Source organism: Dermochelys coriacea, chromosome 3 (assembly GCF_009764565.3).
Source record: "Dermochelys coriacea isolate rDerCor1 chromosome 3, rDerCor1.pri.v4, whole genome shotgun sequence".
Classification (NCBI taxonomy): domain Eukaryota; kingdom Metazoa; phylum Chordata; order Testudines; family Dermochelyidae; genus Dermochelys; species Dermochelys coriacea.
Window position 1 is genome coordinate 133,561,489 of NC_050070.1, and position 14,613 is coordinate 133,576,101.

The 14,613-nt window shown below is 42.5% G+C and overlaps 1 protein-coding gene across 1 annotated transcript in view; it reads left to right on the forward strand.

Moving 5' to 3' along the window:
* Positions 1 to 5,916, forward strand: part of DISC1 (DISC1 scaffold protein) — a 379,838-nt gene extending 373,922 nt beyond the window's left edge. The window contains exon 15 of the mRNA XM_038396820.2: positions 4,767 to 5,916. Coding sequence (XP_038252748.1) covers positions 4,767 to 4,915 — 149 coding nt within the window. The 3' untranslated portion in view covers positions 4,916 to 5,916. The remainder of the gene's footprint in view (positions 1 to 4,766) is intronic.
* The last annotated feature ends 8,697 nt before the right edge of the window (positions 5,917 to 14,613 follow it).

The window sequence follows — 14,613 nt, forward strand, 5'->3', positions numbered from 1 at the left end:
CTAAGGAGTGGGCCCCCACCCTGCCTCCCTTACCTGCTCACACACTGGATTTCTGCAACATTTCTGAAGCTGAAGCACAACCCCTGCCATGTGGGGCCCCCTATAGTCCTGGGCAGTTAGGCTGTTTGCTACCCTCTAATGCTGGCCCTGTCAATCTGAGACCACTTATTACACAATAACAATATTTCCCTGCCTCAGAGAGATGGTGTGAGGCTTAATTAACTAGTGCTTGTAAAATGCTTTGAGATCATTGGATGGGAAAAGTATATAGAAATGCATGTTATTATTGTTTATATAAAGTCATAGATTGACTTTGAACAATTGAACAATTCCTGACTGTGGTCAGGTGGGTCGAGCAAGCAACAACTGGGGGTAGGGAAGCTATTAAAATTCAAGGACCAATGGCCTCTCAACATCAGACAGATGGGCCCTGGATGTTGTTCGAGAAAAGTGTCAGAAGCTTCCAAATCATTGTTTTCTCCCTTCTAACTACTCTCAGATCCTCAAAAGTGGCAGAATATACTAAAGGCCATAGATCATCTTTTGCAAATCAGTGTGATAGAGAGAGCCACCAAGGCAGTGATGTTCCTCTGCCAATATTCATTCTTATTTCTGGTATTCAAGAGATCTGGCGAGGACAGAGCTGTGTTGGATTAAAAGCATCTGAACAAGTTCATAAGGAGGCCCAAGTTCAAGATGGACACTTTGACGTCAATAATGGGAGTGATCTGCCAGGATGATTACCTTACATCAGTCGACTTGAGGGAGGCCTACCTTCATGTGCCAGTTCACAAGGGGCACAGGGGAGTTTTGCAACTTACTCATGGGACCAATCATTTTCAATACAAAGTGCTGCTTTTCAGACTGTCATTTTTGCCTCGGGTGCTCACAAAATTCCTCATTTTGGTGGCTGTTCACAGGCAGTAGGAGATAAAGATGTACCCTTCCCTGGCTGACATTTAAGTAAGAGCCCCATCCAAGAAGGAGTCCACTTGAGTAACTTGAACCACAATTCAGATGTTACAACAGCATGGATTTATAGTACATTCCGAAAAGGGTCTTCAGCCATATCAGTGCCTAGTTCATGTAGATGCAGAGGCTCACAAAATGTTTCTGCCAAAAGATACGACAAGATTAGATTAGCAATTACCCTCCTGAGGAGATGCCCAAGGGCATTAGTCAGCACTCTAATGAGTGTTCTGGAGTGATTGTGTCCTGCATAGGGATAGTGTTCTGATCAAGTATGCATATGAGGACTCTCCAGGGCTTCCTGATGTTGATTCCGGGTTCTCTGATTTTTCCATCACAGAAAGTGACTATTTTGTCACTTGTTCTGAATTCCCTGGATTCGTGGATGAGTCTGGAGAGGTTCCAGGGAGAGATGAAAATGCAGAACCAGACAGGTCTGTCATAACAGCAGATGCAAGTCTGGAAGGATGGGGAGTCTTCTCCTAGAAGCGTGTAACTTAAAGAACATAGTCCTTTTTCAAACAAAAGAAAAGCACAAATTTTCTAGCACTGGGGGCAATAAAGTACGGTCTTCAACAACTGGCCTCAGCATTGCTGAACAGTCATAGCCTTATAACAAAGGACAGTCTATCAGTAATGGCATACGTAAGCCTTTGGGCAGTATGAGGTTAAGGGATCTACAGAAAGAAGCAACATGATTGATGCAGTGAGTAAAGGCCCATCTGCTGTCTATCAATGCCTTGCACATCAAGGGTACCAGCAATAAAAATGTTGACTGTCTGAGCAGAAGGAAAATCAGGTCAGCATAATGGAGTCTTCACAGATCCTTCCAGCTGAATACCAACATTTTCAAAATTCCAATTCTGGAAGGCTTGCCAATACTTTGCCAGGAGGAGAGAGCCAGAAGCCCTGGGCATACATGCCTGTCACTCTAGTGGCCAAAGGGGTTATTGCCTTTTGCCTTTCCCCTAGTGCCCATCACCACCAGGGTAATACAGAAGATTAGAAAGGAGGAAATGGGAGTGATCTTAGTGGCTCCTCATTGGCCCAGGAGGCTTTGGCTTCCTGCTCTGGTGGACATGTCAGTGAGAGTTACCATTTTTCCTAAATCCGAGGCCAGATTTGTTATCTCAGGAACCAGTTCTTCACCAAGATCCAAGCAAGTCAAATCTAGCAGCTTGGCATTTGAAAGGAAGTTTCTAAAATGCAAGGGTACTCTGCTGGTCTTGTCAAAACTCTGTTGGCATCTAGGAGAAAGTAAAGAAACAGGTCTTATTCAAGGATTTGGCTAAATTCACACAGAAAGAGACATATTCAGCATCATGTAACCAAAGTGTCTTATGTTCTGGAATTTTTACATGGCAGTTTTTATGTCAGGTTGCAGGCTAATCCCTTAAAAGTACACATTTCTGCACTGTCGACAATTTTGAGTGTATCCAGAAAGTCTTATGTTTCCCACCATAAGAATGTGTGTTGCTTCATTAGAACAGTTCAGCTATTGAGTCCTCCTAAGGTGCAGAGCGCGCTGCCTTGATCTGAACACTGTGCTCAATGCCTTAATGCAGGTGCACTTTGAACTTATTAAATCAGTTTCATTGCACTACCTATCAAAATAACCTTTTTCATCCCTATGAGCTTGCCCAGAAGGGTGTCCGAGTTGGGAGCTCTAGCAACTGATCCATCCTTTGGCATCTTCCACAAAGATAAGGTGGTTTTGTGAATGACTCCAACCTTTATTCCAAAAGTAAATTTTATTTTTCATTGAGCACAATTAAGCATTTTTCATTGCTTTCCTTTTGTCCACATCCTTCTCACCCAAAGGAGAAACTGTGGTATTTGTTGGATGCAAGCAAGCCTTAAAGGCTTAACTGAAAAGAAGTGAGAGCTTAAGAAGAACTGCCTTCCTGGTCTTATTTCATCCAAGGAAAAGAGGTACTAAAGCATATAGATTATCAGTCTCACAGTGCATATGCAGTGTGTATGGAGCAAAAGGTCTCAATCCTCAAATGAAAACAAGAGCTCACTCAGTACGAGTGGAGGTGGCATCATGGATTGAGAAAGCGTAGGCCCCTTACGAGGCAATCTGTAAAACTGCAGAACTAGTCATTCCTGCATACATTTGCCAAGTTTTACAACACAGATACTCAGCCTTCAGCTGATGCAACCCTTAGGCAGGTAGGGCCTGCATGGTGTGGCAATTCCTTAGAGTAAGAGAATCCTTTCTCTGAGTAACATTTTGTTCCCTCCCAAGGAATTTTGTCACTGCTCAGAAAATCCTGTATTGAGGATCTGTGGACCTTGCCTGGAGAGAGAATGGGAGAATTTATGGTTGCTTACCTGAAAATGTCCCCTTCTTGAAAGGGATAGGTCCCCAGAGATAGCCCTCCCCTGGAAATCCATTAAGAGAAATCTGTCAAACTTGTGGTTAAAGTTCTCTGCAGAAGTTAAAATCTTTCTTGTTGTTCATGTTTCTTGTCAAGTATTTTTTTGCAAGGTGCTGATCCAGGATGAGAAACTCTTTCACAGTCCAGAGGGCTTAGCTTTGGACGCATCTTGTAACTGAGGGAGTCTTTGGAAGGTGGGGCTAGTTCTGCCCCCTGTGGTTACAAACTAGCGATGACTAAGGCTACGTTTATGTCACGGAGGTCATGGAAGTCCCATAATCCGAGACTTCCAGAGACCTCCGTGACATGCTCTGCTTCAGTGCATGGGCTGCAGGACTCTGGAGCTGGCAGCCAGCGTGGCCCTGGCAAGGTGACAGACTCCTGAGGGGGCCCGCCTCAGGGTTCCAGCAATGGGCGACAGCCTCACGGAGGGTGGGAGGGAACACACCTCGGGCGAGTGGCTGGGGGTGTCCCATTTTCTCTTTGGGAAATATGGTCACCTTCCAGCTCCCAGCTGCCATGGGTGGAGGGGGGCCCTTTGCAGCTTCCGCAGGCAGAGGGGGAACCTCACAGCTCCCAGCCACAATGGTGGTGGGGGAAACCATGGAGCCGCAGCAGCAAAAGTCACAGACAGGTCATGGCTTCCATGAATTTTTGTTTATTGCCTGTGACCTGTCCATGACACTTATTAAAAATAACCATGACAAAATCCTAGCCTTAGCGATGACTCATACTGAGGATCTGTGGACTTATACCGTCAAAGAAGGGATAATTTTCAGGTAATTCTCCCATTTCCTATGTATAAAGTGCTGGGGAGGACATGGTGAAAGTTGGTAACTGGTCCAAATTCTATCCTCATGTGCAAGTGTGTGGCTCCCACTGAGTTCAGGCAGCACAATGCATGTGAATTCAAGGATAGTACTTGGTCTTGTATTAGTGAGGATTACTGTTCAGGAGCTGAGGGGCTGCCACATTAATAGCAGGAGCTCTTTTGATATTCATTTATAACTGTGTTGGGATTTCAGGTTATTCCAATGGGAGACTGACTGCAATAGTGTCTTTGGGCAGCAGAATAGACAAACTCTGTATTGATCTATACCTTCCTCCACCCCACCCCACCCCCCAAAAAAACCCCTCCAACCAACCGAGTTCTTTTCTAACCCTTGTAAGACAAGCGCTAAGTAATGCCACTCGAGGACTTCAAAGTTACTGGAAATCCAAAATAAATAAATAAAAAGCAAGTGTGAAATATGTATGAATATTTAATCCAAACAATTTGGAAGAACTTGAAGCCACAATTAGATAGCAATGCCCATCTGTTCTGAACAGCAGAACAACAATTTATTTCATAACTTGGAGAGAGAAAAGGGGCTGCTAATCACCTTTAGGTTTATTCCTTAATAAAGCATGTACAGTCTCTACAGAGGGAGATCCAGATGGTGAAGGAAACTCTGCAGGCCATGCTGATGCAGCTCCAGCCGGATAAGGAGGCAAGAGAAAATGAGGCTGGAGACTTCCTCTGTGACAGCTGGTGTCCAGGAAAGCAAGACTTAAAGAAATAATGGGTGGGGGGGTCTGGTATTTTAATGTTAATTCACAAAGGGTTGCTTTTAGTAACTGAATACTGTCTTACGAAGCCTTGAGGATCTCTTCTCTCCCTGTATAACTAATAACAACTAAATCAATTATGGAGAAATGGAGCCTGGAGGTTTATCAACAGAAGTGTTCTACACAGCTTCACATGTTCTGGCACAGACTGGAAAACAGCTTTCAGAGCAGAGCATCTCCGGTAATTGTGTAGAATACAAACTGATCCATTTCAAGTGATTCAGCAAAGTCTCCTTTAATGTCAGAGTGAGATTTTTCTAACAATGTTATAAACAACTCCTTACTTGTGCATTCTTCAGTCTTTTTCTCTTTCAACATGTAATGTTAAAGGCAGTATTCTTCAGTATTGCCGAGAGACACCTGAGGGAATAAGTAATTTTTTTGCCTTTGTAACATCTTTCTTACACCCAAGTTATTTTCAGATTCCTATAAAATATAAAACCACTAGGATAGAATTCAAAATAACCAAATTCTTCTAACTTAAATTAGGACTGCACTTACCCACTGGCATTCAACATAGCAGAGCTAATTAACATCAGACTAGAGAATAATAGCTTTTCAACCATTTTCATTTACATTTAATAGCAAATGCATATTAATATCAAAACCTCAGAACATTTAAAGTGATAACCTGCTGATTTGTGTTTTTTATATTTGAATACTGTATGAACATTAAGTAATTTTTCTTAATATTATGCTTACTTCTTTGACCTGCCCTATATTGTCATAAAAATGAAAGGTTTTTGGATGTGTATATACATATGTATGTTTGATAAAGTTATATTATCTGTTTAATCTCTTTGCTACAGAAAAAAATAAAAGGAATGGAACTAAACCCAGCTAAATATTGGTGATTTACAATGGTGCAGTGTTCAAACAATTCGTAAATTGTGTACTCATAAATCAAAACATTCTTACTTGGATGCTAAAATAAACTGAGGTTATAAGATTTTCATTCAGAATCCTATTTCTGCTATTTGCTGCAGAGACTATGAGGAGGGAAATTGAAAATAAATAAATAAATAAATAAATAAATAAAAAGGAGTACTTGTGGCACCTTAGAGACTAACAAATTTATTTGAGCATAAGCTTTCATGAGCTACAGCTCACTTCATCGGATGTAGCTCACGAAAGCTTATGCTCAAATAGATTTGTTAGTCTCTAAGGTGCCACAAATACTCCTTTTCGTTTTTGCGCATACAGACTAACACGGCTGCTACTCTGAAACCTGTAAATAAATAAAACAGCTCCTTAAAAACTCAATTCAATTTAATTCAATCTTTAAATCACTAGCTCAAGCAAATTTTTTACAACAGTGTATTGTATCCCATTTTTAAAACTACCATTTTCATTTGAAAAATGGACTTTTAAAAAGTAATAATTTCCGTTTGGGCCATTAGAATTGCTGGGTTTACAAACAAAGCATGATGGTTTCTCAGACATTAATCCCTGGGCTACTAGCCAGATAGACCTACAAAACTGTGTCCATTATTTGTGTACTTAAATACTAGAATTAAAATTTCTACCTCAAAATGTTAAATATACATAAAAAGCACCAGGCAGCTGTGATTTACAGCAGGGTTATAATTTCATCCAGAGAGGTAAAACTGACAAACCATGAGAGTCAAGTTCCAGTGGTTTGTGAAGTCAGATCTTCAGGATGGATTACAGCCTGTAATTCAAAACATGGTTGGCTTTTCTGTTTCAATCAGAATCCAGGTTGTGACTAAGAGTCCTTGGTCAGTGCCTTGCCTGGGCTTCAATTCTCCTTTCTCCCATTGCAGCCTTTCCCTTACTCATCCACAGCTGCCCATGGAAGGCTCCTGCTGCTGCCTCTTCTTTTTCTCTTCCTTTAATCTCCCCACTCACCTACTCCAAGTTATCCTTGGAGAGTTCCTGCACATTGCCTCACCACTGCACTTTCTGCAAACACCCGTAGTCTTTAACAAAGCATTAGTTACTAGCCATAGGCAGACCAAGTGCAGACTGTATGCTGCTGCTCTTTTGCTCACAGGGTGAAATTCACCCTTATGCAAAGGGCTGGCCCAAGGCCTATGCACCACTTAAATCCCTCTTAATCGGGGGAGGGCTACGGAGAGGAGAACTTATTCTGCACAGTGATGAAATTCAGCCTAACCTCCTTAAAATGACAATTCTGGGTAAAAACTGATGGTAGAGTATGGCCATAAAACTGGCATGATGACCCGTTGGGCCTAAATGTGGGCTAACATCTAACAGAGCCAAGGCTCACCCACTGCCAGAAATTACAGTTCACTATGTTACTAACCCAAGATGAGTTCACCCTGCATATATAACACTCACAGGACCAGAGTGTGAACATCATGCTCACTTTGGTGAGCAGTTACTCACGTGAGCATCGCCATTGGGAGAATGCAGAGCTTCATCATTGTTGACTGTGCAGCATGTGTGAGCCAAACACAGCCCACACTGACTATTTATAAATCATAAAGCACAGCAAGAACCAAATGGATCTGCTTTGCAGTAGTTCAAGTCACAGCACTTTTCTCACAATGACTCTCAACCTTCAAATAGGGACAGTTAATCCTCAGATTCTGGTCTTTTGTCAAGCTGTGGGAGTTTCTGAAGAAATTCCATTTTGATTTAAAACATGGTGGCTTTCATGCTTCACCTCTTCAAAGCATTGTTTATTAAAAAAGTATACAACCACTATAATAAAAACACTGAACTCTTAAACTATCAGTCATTACTTGATTTGTATGTAATTTTATATTTTGATGTATTAACATTTTATTTTTATACACCTCTCTCTCTCACTCTCTGTGGCCTATGTTTTTAATGTAGTATCCCATTATCTTTACTATTTGTTGTGGGAAGTTAACAGCCAACCCAATAATTGTTCTAAGTCAGTTTGAATAAAAAGTGTAATAAAGTAAATCGTTTACTGCACCTCAGTCACTTTTCTTTTACTGTGGATAGGAAATATATTCTTCTGCAAATAAAGAGAACAATGTCGTAAGGCTTAAGTGCATTTATTGTTCATTTAGTTTACCAATGCTTTTAGCTTTAAGTGGGAAAATTCAGTGTCTGGCAACTTGCAGAGAAGGGAGGAAGTGTCTATTAGGGAAGTTCTGGGAACATCCCATCTTCTGGAAACGTTTCTGAAAATCCATTCCACTAGGTGCAATTTAGTGCAACAGCAAACAATATTGATTTTCAGAAGTCTCCTTGCATGAGTGGGGTAGTAAGGATAGTAGCTAGGGCATGTACTGGGACTTGAGACCTCAGTTCAATTCCCAGTTCAGCCACAGACTTTCTGTGTGATCTGGTCATTTAGTTTCCTCAATTCTCCACCTGTAAAATACTTCCCTGCTTCTCAGAGATATTGTGGGAATAAAGTCCATTAATGATTGTGAGCTGCTCAGATACCACAGCCATGAAGGGCCAGTTAAGTACCTAGATTGAATTTTTTTTTAATTTTTTTTTTTTTAACTCTAAGCCTTAGTACAAGATCTCTGCAGCAGCCAAGTCCCAATTAAGGCCTATTTGAGAATGTAAGTGTGAGTTTAGTGGTACACAGGCCTTATCCTGTGCCTCTGAACAGGGGTGAATTTCATCCTGTATTAGTCAGGGATGCAAGTCATCTCTTGCAGCGCCAGTTTAGCAGGTACCCAGAGGGAGGCAAGAATCCCACCATGGATAAATCCTTCCCTCCCAATACCTCCCACATATTCCCTCATTTAACACACACCCCATGCTCCCGCCATTAATTTATACAGGGCTAAAGTGAGACAGTGTCATGAGAGGAGACTATAAATTCCCCACCAATTTGGTCTCTGATCCTGCACACACCAAAGAGAAAAGAAAATGGGAAACCAAATGCACACACGGAGCCGACTGTAAACACTTTGAAATAGCTGCTGCTCTCTGTATTTAAAATTTACTTTGGGAAATAAGGAGGAGGGGAGGAGAAGCAGCCTGAGGATGGCTCTGATCTATCCAAATATTTTTGTTCTCAATCAGTTAGCTAATCCCATTTTTCCTACGGCTTGACATTTCAGTCTTTTACTTTCCTATCATTACTTATTAAATCACGATAAGCACCTCTTTTCTAGAGAGGCTGGAGAAGGCATTTATAGAATGGCTCCCAGATATGCAGCAGTGCTTCAGAGAGCTTCAGGGTGGAATTAGAATAATCTTTATGTATCCTCTTAGTTTGCTATCCTATTAAAAGTGAGACTGGGACCAAGAGATTTTTAGTTTCAGAGATTTAGCATATGCAACAAAGAAGCTCTAAAAAAAGTATGCAAATACAGATTTTTTCTGCACTGTCAAGGAGGATAATAAAAACTTCTGGGGATAAAAATTGAAGGACACAGAAAATTTCTTCTGCATCTGAAAACTAGCCCAACCAAAAGCCATGATAAAGCGTCTCACTTCTAAATCTCTAAAGGAGGCCTAAATGTGAATCCTGGTTAAAAAGCAGCTGAGGTTTGTCTGAGCAAGGGGGAGTCTGAGTACATCTACACTGCACACTAAGCCCAGGCTCCGACTCCCATTTGAGCCCAAGCCCCACTTCCAGTCAGACTCGGATCAGCAAGCGCTCAGGTCCCAGGTCCTATGACCTACTGGGGGCAGTCGGAGCCAGAGTCCTGTTGTAATTCAAGTCCAAACCCCTGTTGTTTTGCAGTGTGGATGCAGCTCAAGCCACAGACCCAAGTCATGAGGTCTGCGTAGAGCAATATGGATGCTTTGGCACAGCTGAGACCCAGATCAAGCAGTTGTAAACTAGGTTTACAATGCAAACACAGAGTTCACATGCCTGGACAGACCTGGATTTACAACGTAGTGTAGATATACCCTATGTTCTCCGAATGCACTGTATTCAGTCACGTTCCTGTGGGGAGGGCGATACAGGAGACAACAGGGTCAGGATCTTGAGAAGAGACACAGGTAAAGCCACTAAAAAAGCCTATGCATCATTAGGACAATTGCTGTTGCCAGTGTAGACAAACACACAACTTGTAATAATAATAATAATAATAATAATAAAAAAAGCAAAAGTGTAAAGGGCAGAAAAAGATAAGAAGAAAATAATCACAGCACAGCTCAGAGACACATGATAGATCTTGCTGGAGAAATGGAAAATTAAAAAGACGTTTGCATAATGGCAATCCAATATACAATGCAAAGAAAACAATCTCTGATTTATCACTATTCAGACAATGAGAGAGTGAAATGCCGAAGGGGAATCCCTTGCCAAATGGGCAGTTTAACTTTTTGAGGGCGAGCTGATCAGCTCACAATTACATTAGAGTCTGATGCTAATTTCCAGTAGCTTTAAAAAAAAAAAAAACCACACACACACACACCCCCACCCACCCACCCCCCCTCCCTCTACCTACCTACCTACCTTCAGCACTGAGAGAAGCAGTGCACCTCATGTGCATTACTCCTATTTCCCTCCACCATGTTCTACGAATTCTTATGTCTCCAGGGCTTCTCTGCCCAGCACCACCCACTCAGAACAAGTGCCTTGGTGAAGCTTTTAAGATGGTTACGGAGAGAGTGGGTATCTAAGCGTGTCTCTTCTCACTAAGATGCCCTTTCTAGTCCCTGGTGTGTGCAAGTCTGAGAATTCTAAAAGATCAGGGCTGGCCTCAACAAGTGTGCAAGCAACTCTTTCGGCCCAACTGAAGATCTGACAACTCAGGTGTACATACCAGCCTTTCCATGTTTTTGATTGGGATCATTGTCAGACTACACATCCTATAGTTACCCAGGTCATCCCGTTTACCCTTTTAAAATATTTTCACATTAGATTTTTTCAGTCCTCTGGAACTTCCCCAGTGTTCAAAGAGTTGTTACAAATCAACACTATCTTTTCCCAAGGATTTGCTTTAATTGGTATTTCCTATGGGTTTATTAAGCATCTCTTTCAGGCCCAGTCTCATAGTTTACATGACACTAACCAAGATTGGGGCATAAACTGCAGCAGGGGGAAGAAGATCAGTAGAGCGGAAGGGCCTGAATTTAGATTCTGTCCTGCCGCCAGATGGGGAGTTTGGCTCATGATTTGCTTCTTTGCTCTCCTGCTGCTCAGGGGTCATGGTAGATTGCCGCTTTAATATGAGCTCCCAGTGCTGTGTTATAGCGAAGAGAGTGAACATGATCTTCAGCTGTACAGGCAAGGGAATATCAAGTCGGAGCAGGGAGGTGGTGTTACCACTCTTGCTCTGTATACAGCAATAGTGAGACTATTGCCAACTGCTGTAACCAGTTCAGGTTCCCATACTCCAAAAAAAAGAGGTTGAAAAATTAGAAAGGATTCAGAAAAGAACTGATTGATTGACAAGAATGATTCTAGGCTTGGAAAACATACCTTATACTGAGAGACTTGACTTAAGCTCAATGTATTTAGTTTATCCAAGAGACAATTAAGGGGTAACTTGATCAAGGTCTACAAGTACCTGCATGGAAAAGAGATTTCTGAAAGTAGATGGCTCTTTAATCCAGCAAGATCCAAAGGTTGGAAGCTGAAACTTGACCAATTCAAATTGGAAATAATGTGCAAAATTTTAACAGTGAGGGTGTTTAACCATTGTAACAGCTTACATGGGGATGTAGTGGTTTCTTCATTGCTTGCAGTCTTTAAATCAAGAATGGACACCTTTCTAAAAGACATGCTTTCCAGAGGAGAGCAACAAAAATGATGAGAGATTTAGAAAACCTAACCTATGAGGAAAGCTTAAAAAACTGGGCATGTTTAGTCTTTATAACTGTCTTCAAAAGTGTTAGAAAAAGGACCAGTTGTCCTCCTTATGCACTGAAGGTAGGACAAGTAGTAATTGGCTTAATATGCAACAAAAGAGATTAAAGTTAGATATTAGGAAAAACTAATTTACTATATGATTAAATGCTGGGACAGATTACCTCAGGAGGTGGAATTCCAGTCATTGGAGGTTTTAAGAACAGGTTAGACGTTAGGCATGGTCTAGGTTTACTTGGTCCTGCCTCGTCCCTATGGTCTGGACTAAAGGGTCCCTTCCAGCTCTACACTTCTATGATTTCTATGCTCTAGTTCAATAAGAAATAATGGCTTTAATGTAGAAATTATTGCTAAGGTTCTATGGACTGTGTTATACATGAGGGCAGGTTAGATTATCATAATGGTCCATTCTAGCTTTAAAATCTATGAATTATGATTAACAAAGTAATCAACAATCACAAGGAAAAGAAACACTTGACAACTGCTTTAAATGCTCTCTAGCTGTATGTACGACAGCTATAATTTAGTTCTAAAGGGCAGGTGAAACTGAATATTAAGAAGGGGTTTACTGAAAAGTTTCCTGAAATGCAGAGATTGAAGCAATCGTAGAATATAGCTCTGTTCAGAAGCCTGACTAGCCAGGCAGGAGCGGACAAAGAAACACTAACTAATGCATGCATTCCATAGACAGCAGGCAGGGCAGACTTCAGGGATCTTTGATCTGCGTTACCACAGTGGGCTGTCTGGGAATATTCATGGCCTTCAGGGAATGACATGCAGCTGTGACAGCCATACAAAGGACTGAGCAATTGAAAAGACAGTTTCCTATTTGTAGCTCACTACAGGCTTCTTAACATCAATCTCTTCCTTCTCTTCCTAAACCACCTGTGTCATCTGCCACCAATGGTTTGGACCATTGCAGTCCCAGCTGGGAAAGCCCCAGCCTTAGAGGCATTAGCAGGGAATTGAATTGGAGTGAAAATCTCTCTCTCTGTGGAGTATTATGCCTTCTGCCGGCTTGTCTCCTGAGAGTGTGAGTGAATAGGGCAATGCAAAGGAGAGAAGTGGTTAGACGAATAAATGAGTTTATCATGAGTAACAGATTAATTCAACAGGGCTTTATGAAAACTGCACTAATCGACTAATGGAGGGAGAATTCCATGATTGCTTAGGTCCACAGAAACAGAAGTAAGGTATCAAGTTACAAGCATGACACCATCAGAACTAAATGCTCATTGACTAATTTATCCTGTGGGCAGGACACTAGCCCTGATTCTGAGTTGTTCAGTCCAGCAATGGGAGGACAGGGTTGGCTGCACACAGCCTTTGTAGCTGTGGGATTCCCCAAAAAAGGGCTGATTCAGACCCCAGCATAAACTAGAACAACCCCAGGGCGTGCACCAACTTGCACCTCATTTACAACAGTCTCCAAAGGATAACTTGGCAGCACAGAATAGTCAAAACATTGTGCACTCTGGGCATAGGCCACCCTCCCCCAACATGTCCCCGCCAACTACCAGCAAGTCCTTATACTGCTAGGGGATTCAGCACAGGGCCATTCCAGCAGCCATATACTACATGAGAACTATGCTGGGATAATTCACCAGTGAGGTGGTTCAACTGCTCTCCACCACTGGCACCGCATAAAGGGGCCTGAATACAGTCCACTATTGGAGCTTTTGTCTCTAGCTGGTTGTAGAAGCTGCTGGCTTTTCAAAATTGACTCTTTGGATGACAAAGAGAAGACATGGCAAATGAAACTAAATTAAAAAAGAGAGAAAGAAAAACTCAATAGCCAATATTTATTATGTATCCTATGAACTTATCCAGGGGTGGGCAAACTTTTTGGCCTGAGGGCCACATCTGGGTATAGAAATTGTACGGCGGGCCATGAATGCTCATGAAATTGGGGGTTGGGGTGCAGGAGGGCTCCAGATGGGAGTGCGGGCTTTGGGGTAGGGCTGGGGACAGAGGAGTTGGAGGTGCAGGAGGGTGCTCCGGGGGACGGAAGGGGGATCAGGGCTGGGTCAAGAGGTTGCAGCATGGGAGAGTGTCGGGGGGCAGGCTCCGGGCAGCACTTACCTCAAGCAGCTCCCAGAAACAGTGGCATGTCCCCCCTCCAGCTCCTATGCGGAGGCATGGCTCTATGCGCTGCCCTGTCAGCAGGTGCCACCCCTGCAGCTCTCATTGACTGCCGTTTCCCCTGGCTGCTCCTATATGTAGGAACCAGAGGGGGGATGTGCTGCTGCTTCTGGGAGCCTGGTAGAGTGGGGCAAGACCCCAACCCCGCTCCCCAGCTGGAGCGGGGCAAGCCCCAGACCCCACTTCCTGGCGGGAGCTCAAGGGCTGGATTAAAACGTCTGGAGGGCCAGATGTGGCCCCCGCGCCATAGTTTGCCCACCTCTGAATTTACCACTCCAACAAGAAGCTGGGATACCAGAGTTAGCAGTTTGCTGTATAACTGCTGGTTAGCCCGTGCTACCCTAGACATCGCTTTATGTTGTACACTGGTCTCTACTGAAATGCTAAATGTTTTTTTCATTACACACACACACACACACAGAGTCAATATATTTCTATTAATTCCTACTTGGCTCTTTTGCCAACCCCAAGAAAAAAATTCACAATATTGCAAAAAAACCAAACAAAGCCATCACGTACACAAAATACAGCTGATTTCTGCTCCACATCCCACTCTGCAAGTTAAGATTTTTTTTTTTTAAATCTTAGCCTTTTTGGATGAACCCATCTTTCTTTTTTCATTGTTGGTTCAGATTTTTGAATACCTGAAACTCTGGAACCTGAAGCCAAAGCCTGCAACTACAGCCATGAGTAACATCCCAATGAGGTAGGGAAGTGCTATTATCCCATTTTACAGATGGACAGTTATGCTTGTCTATGTGA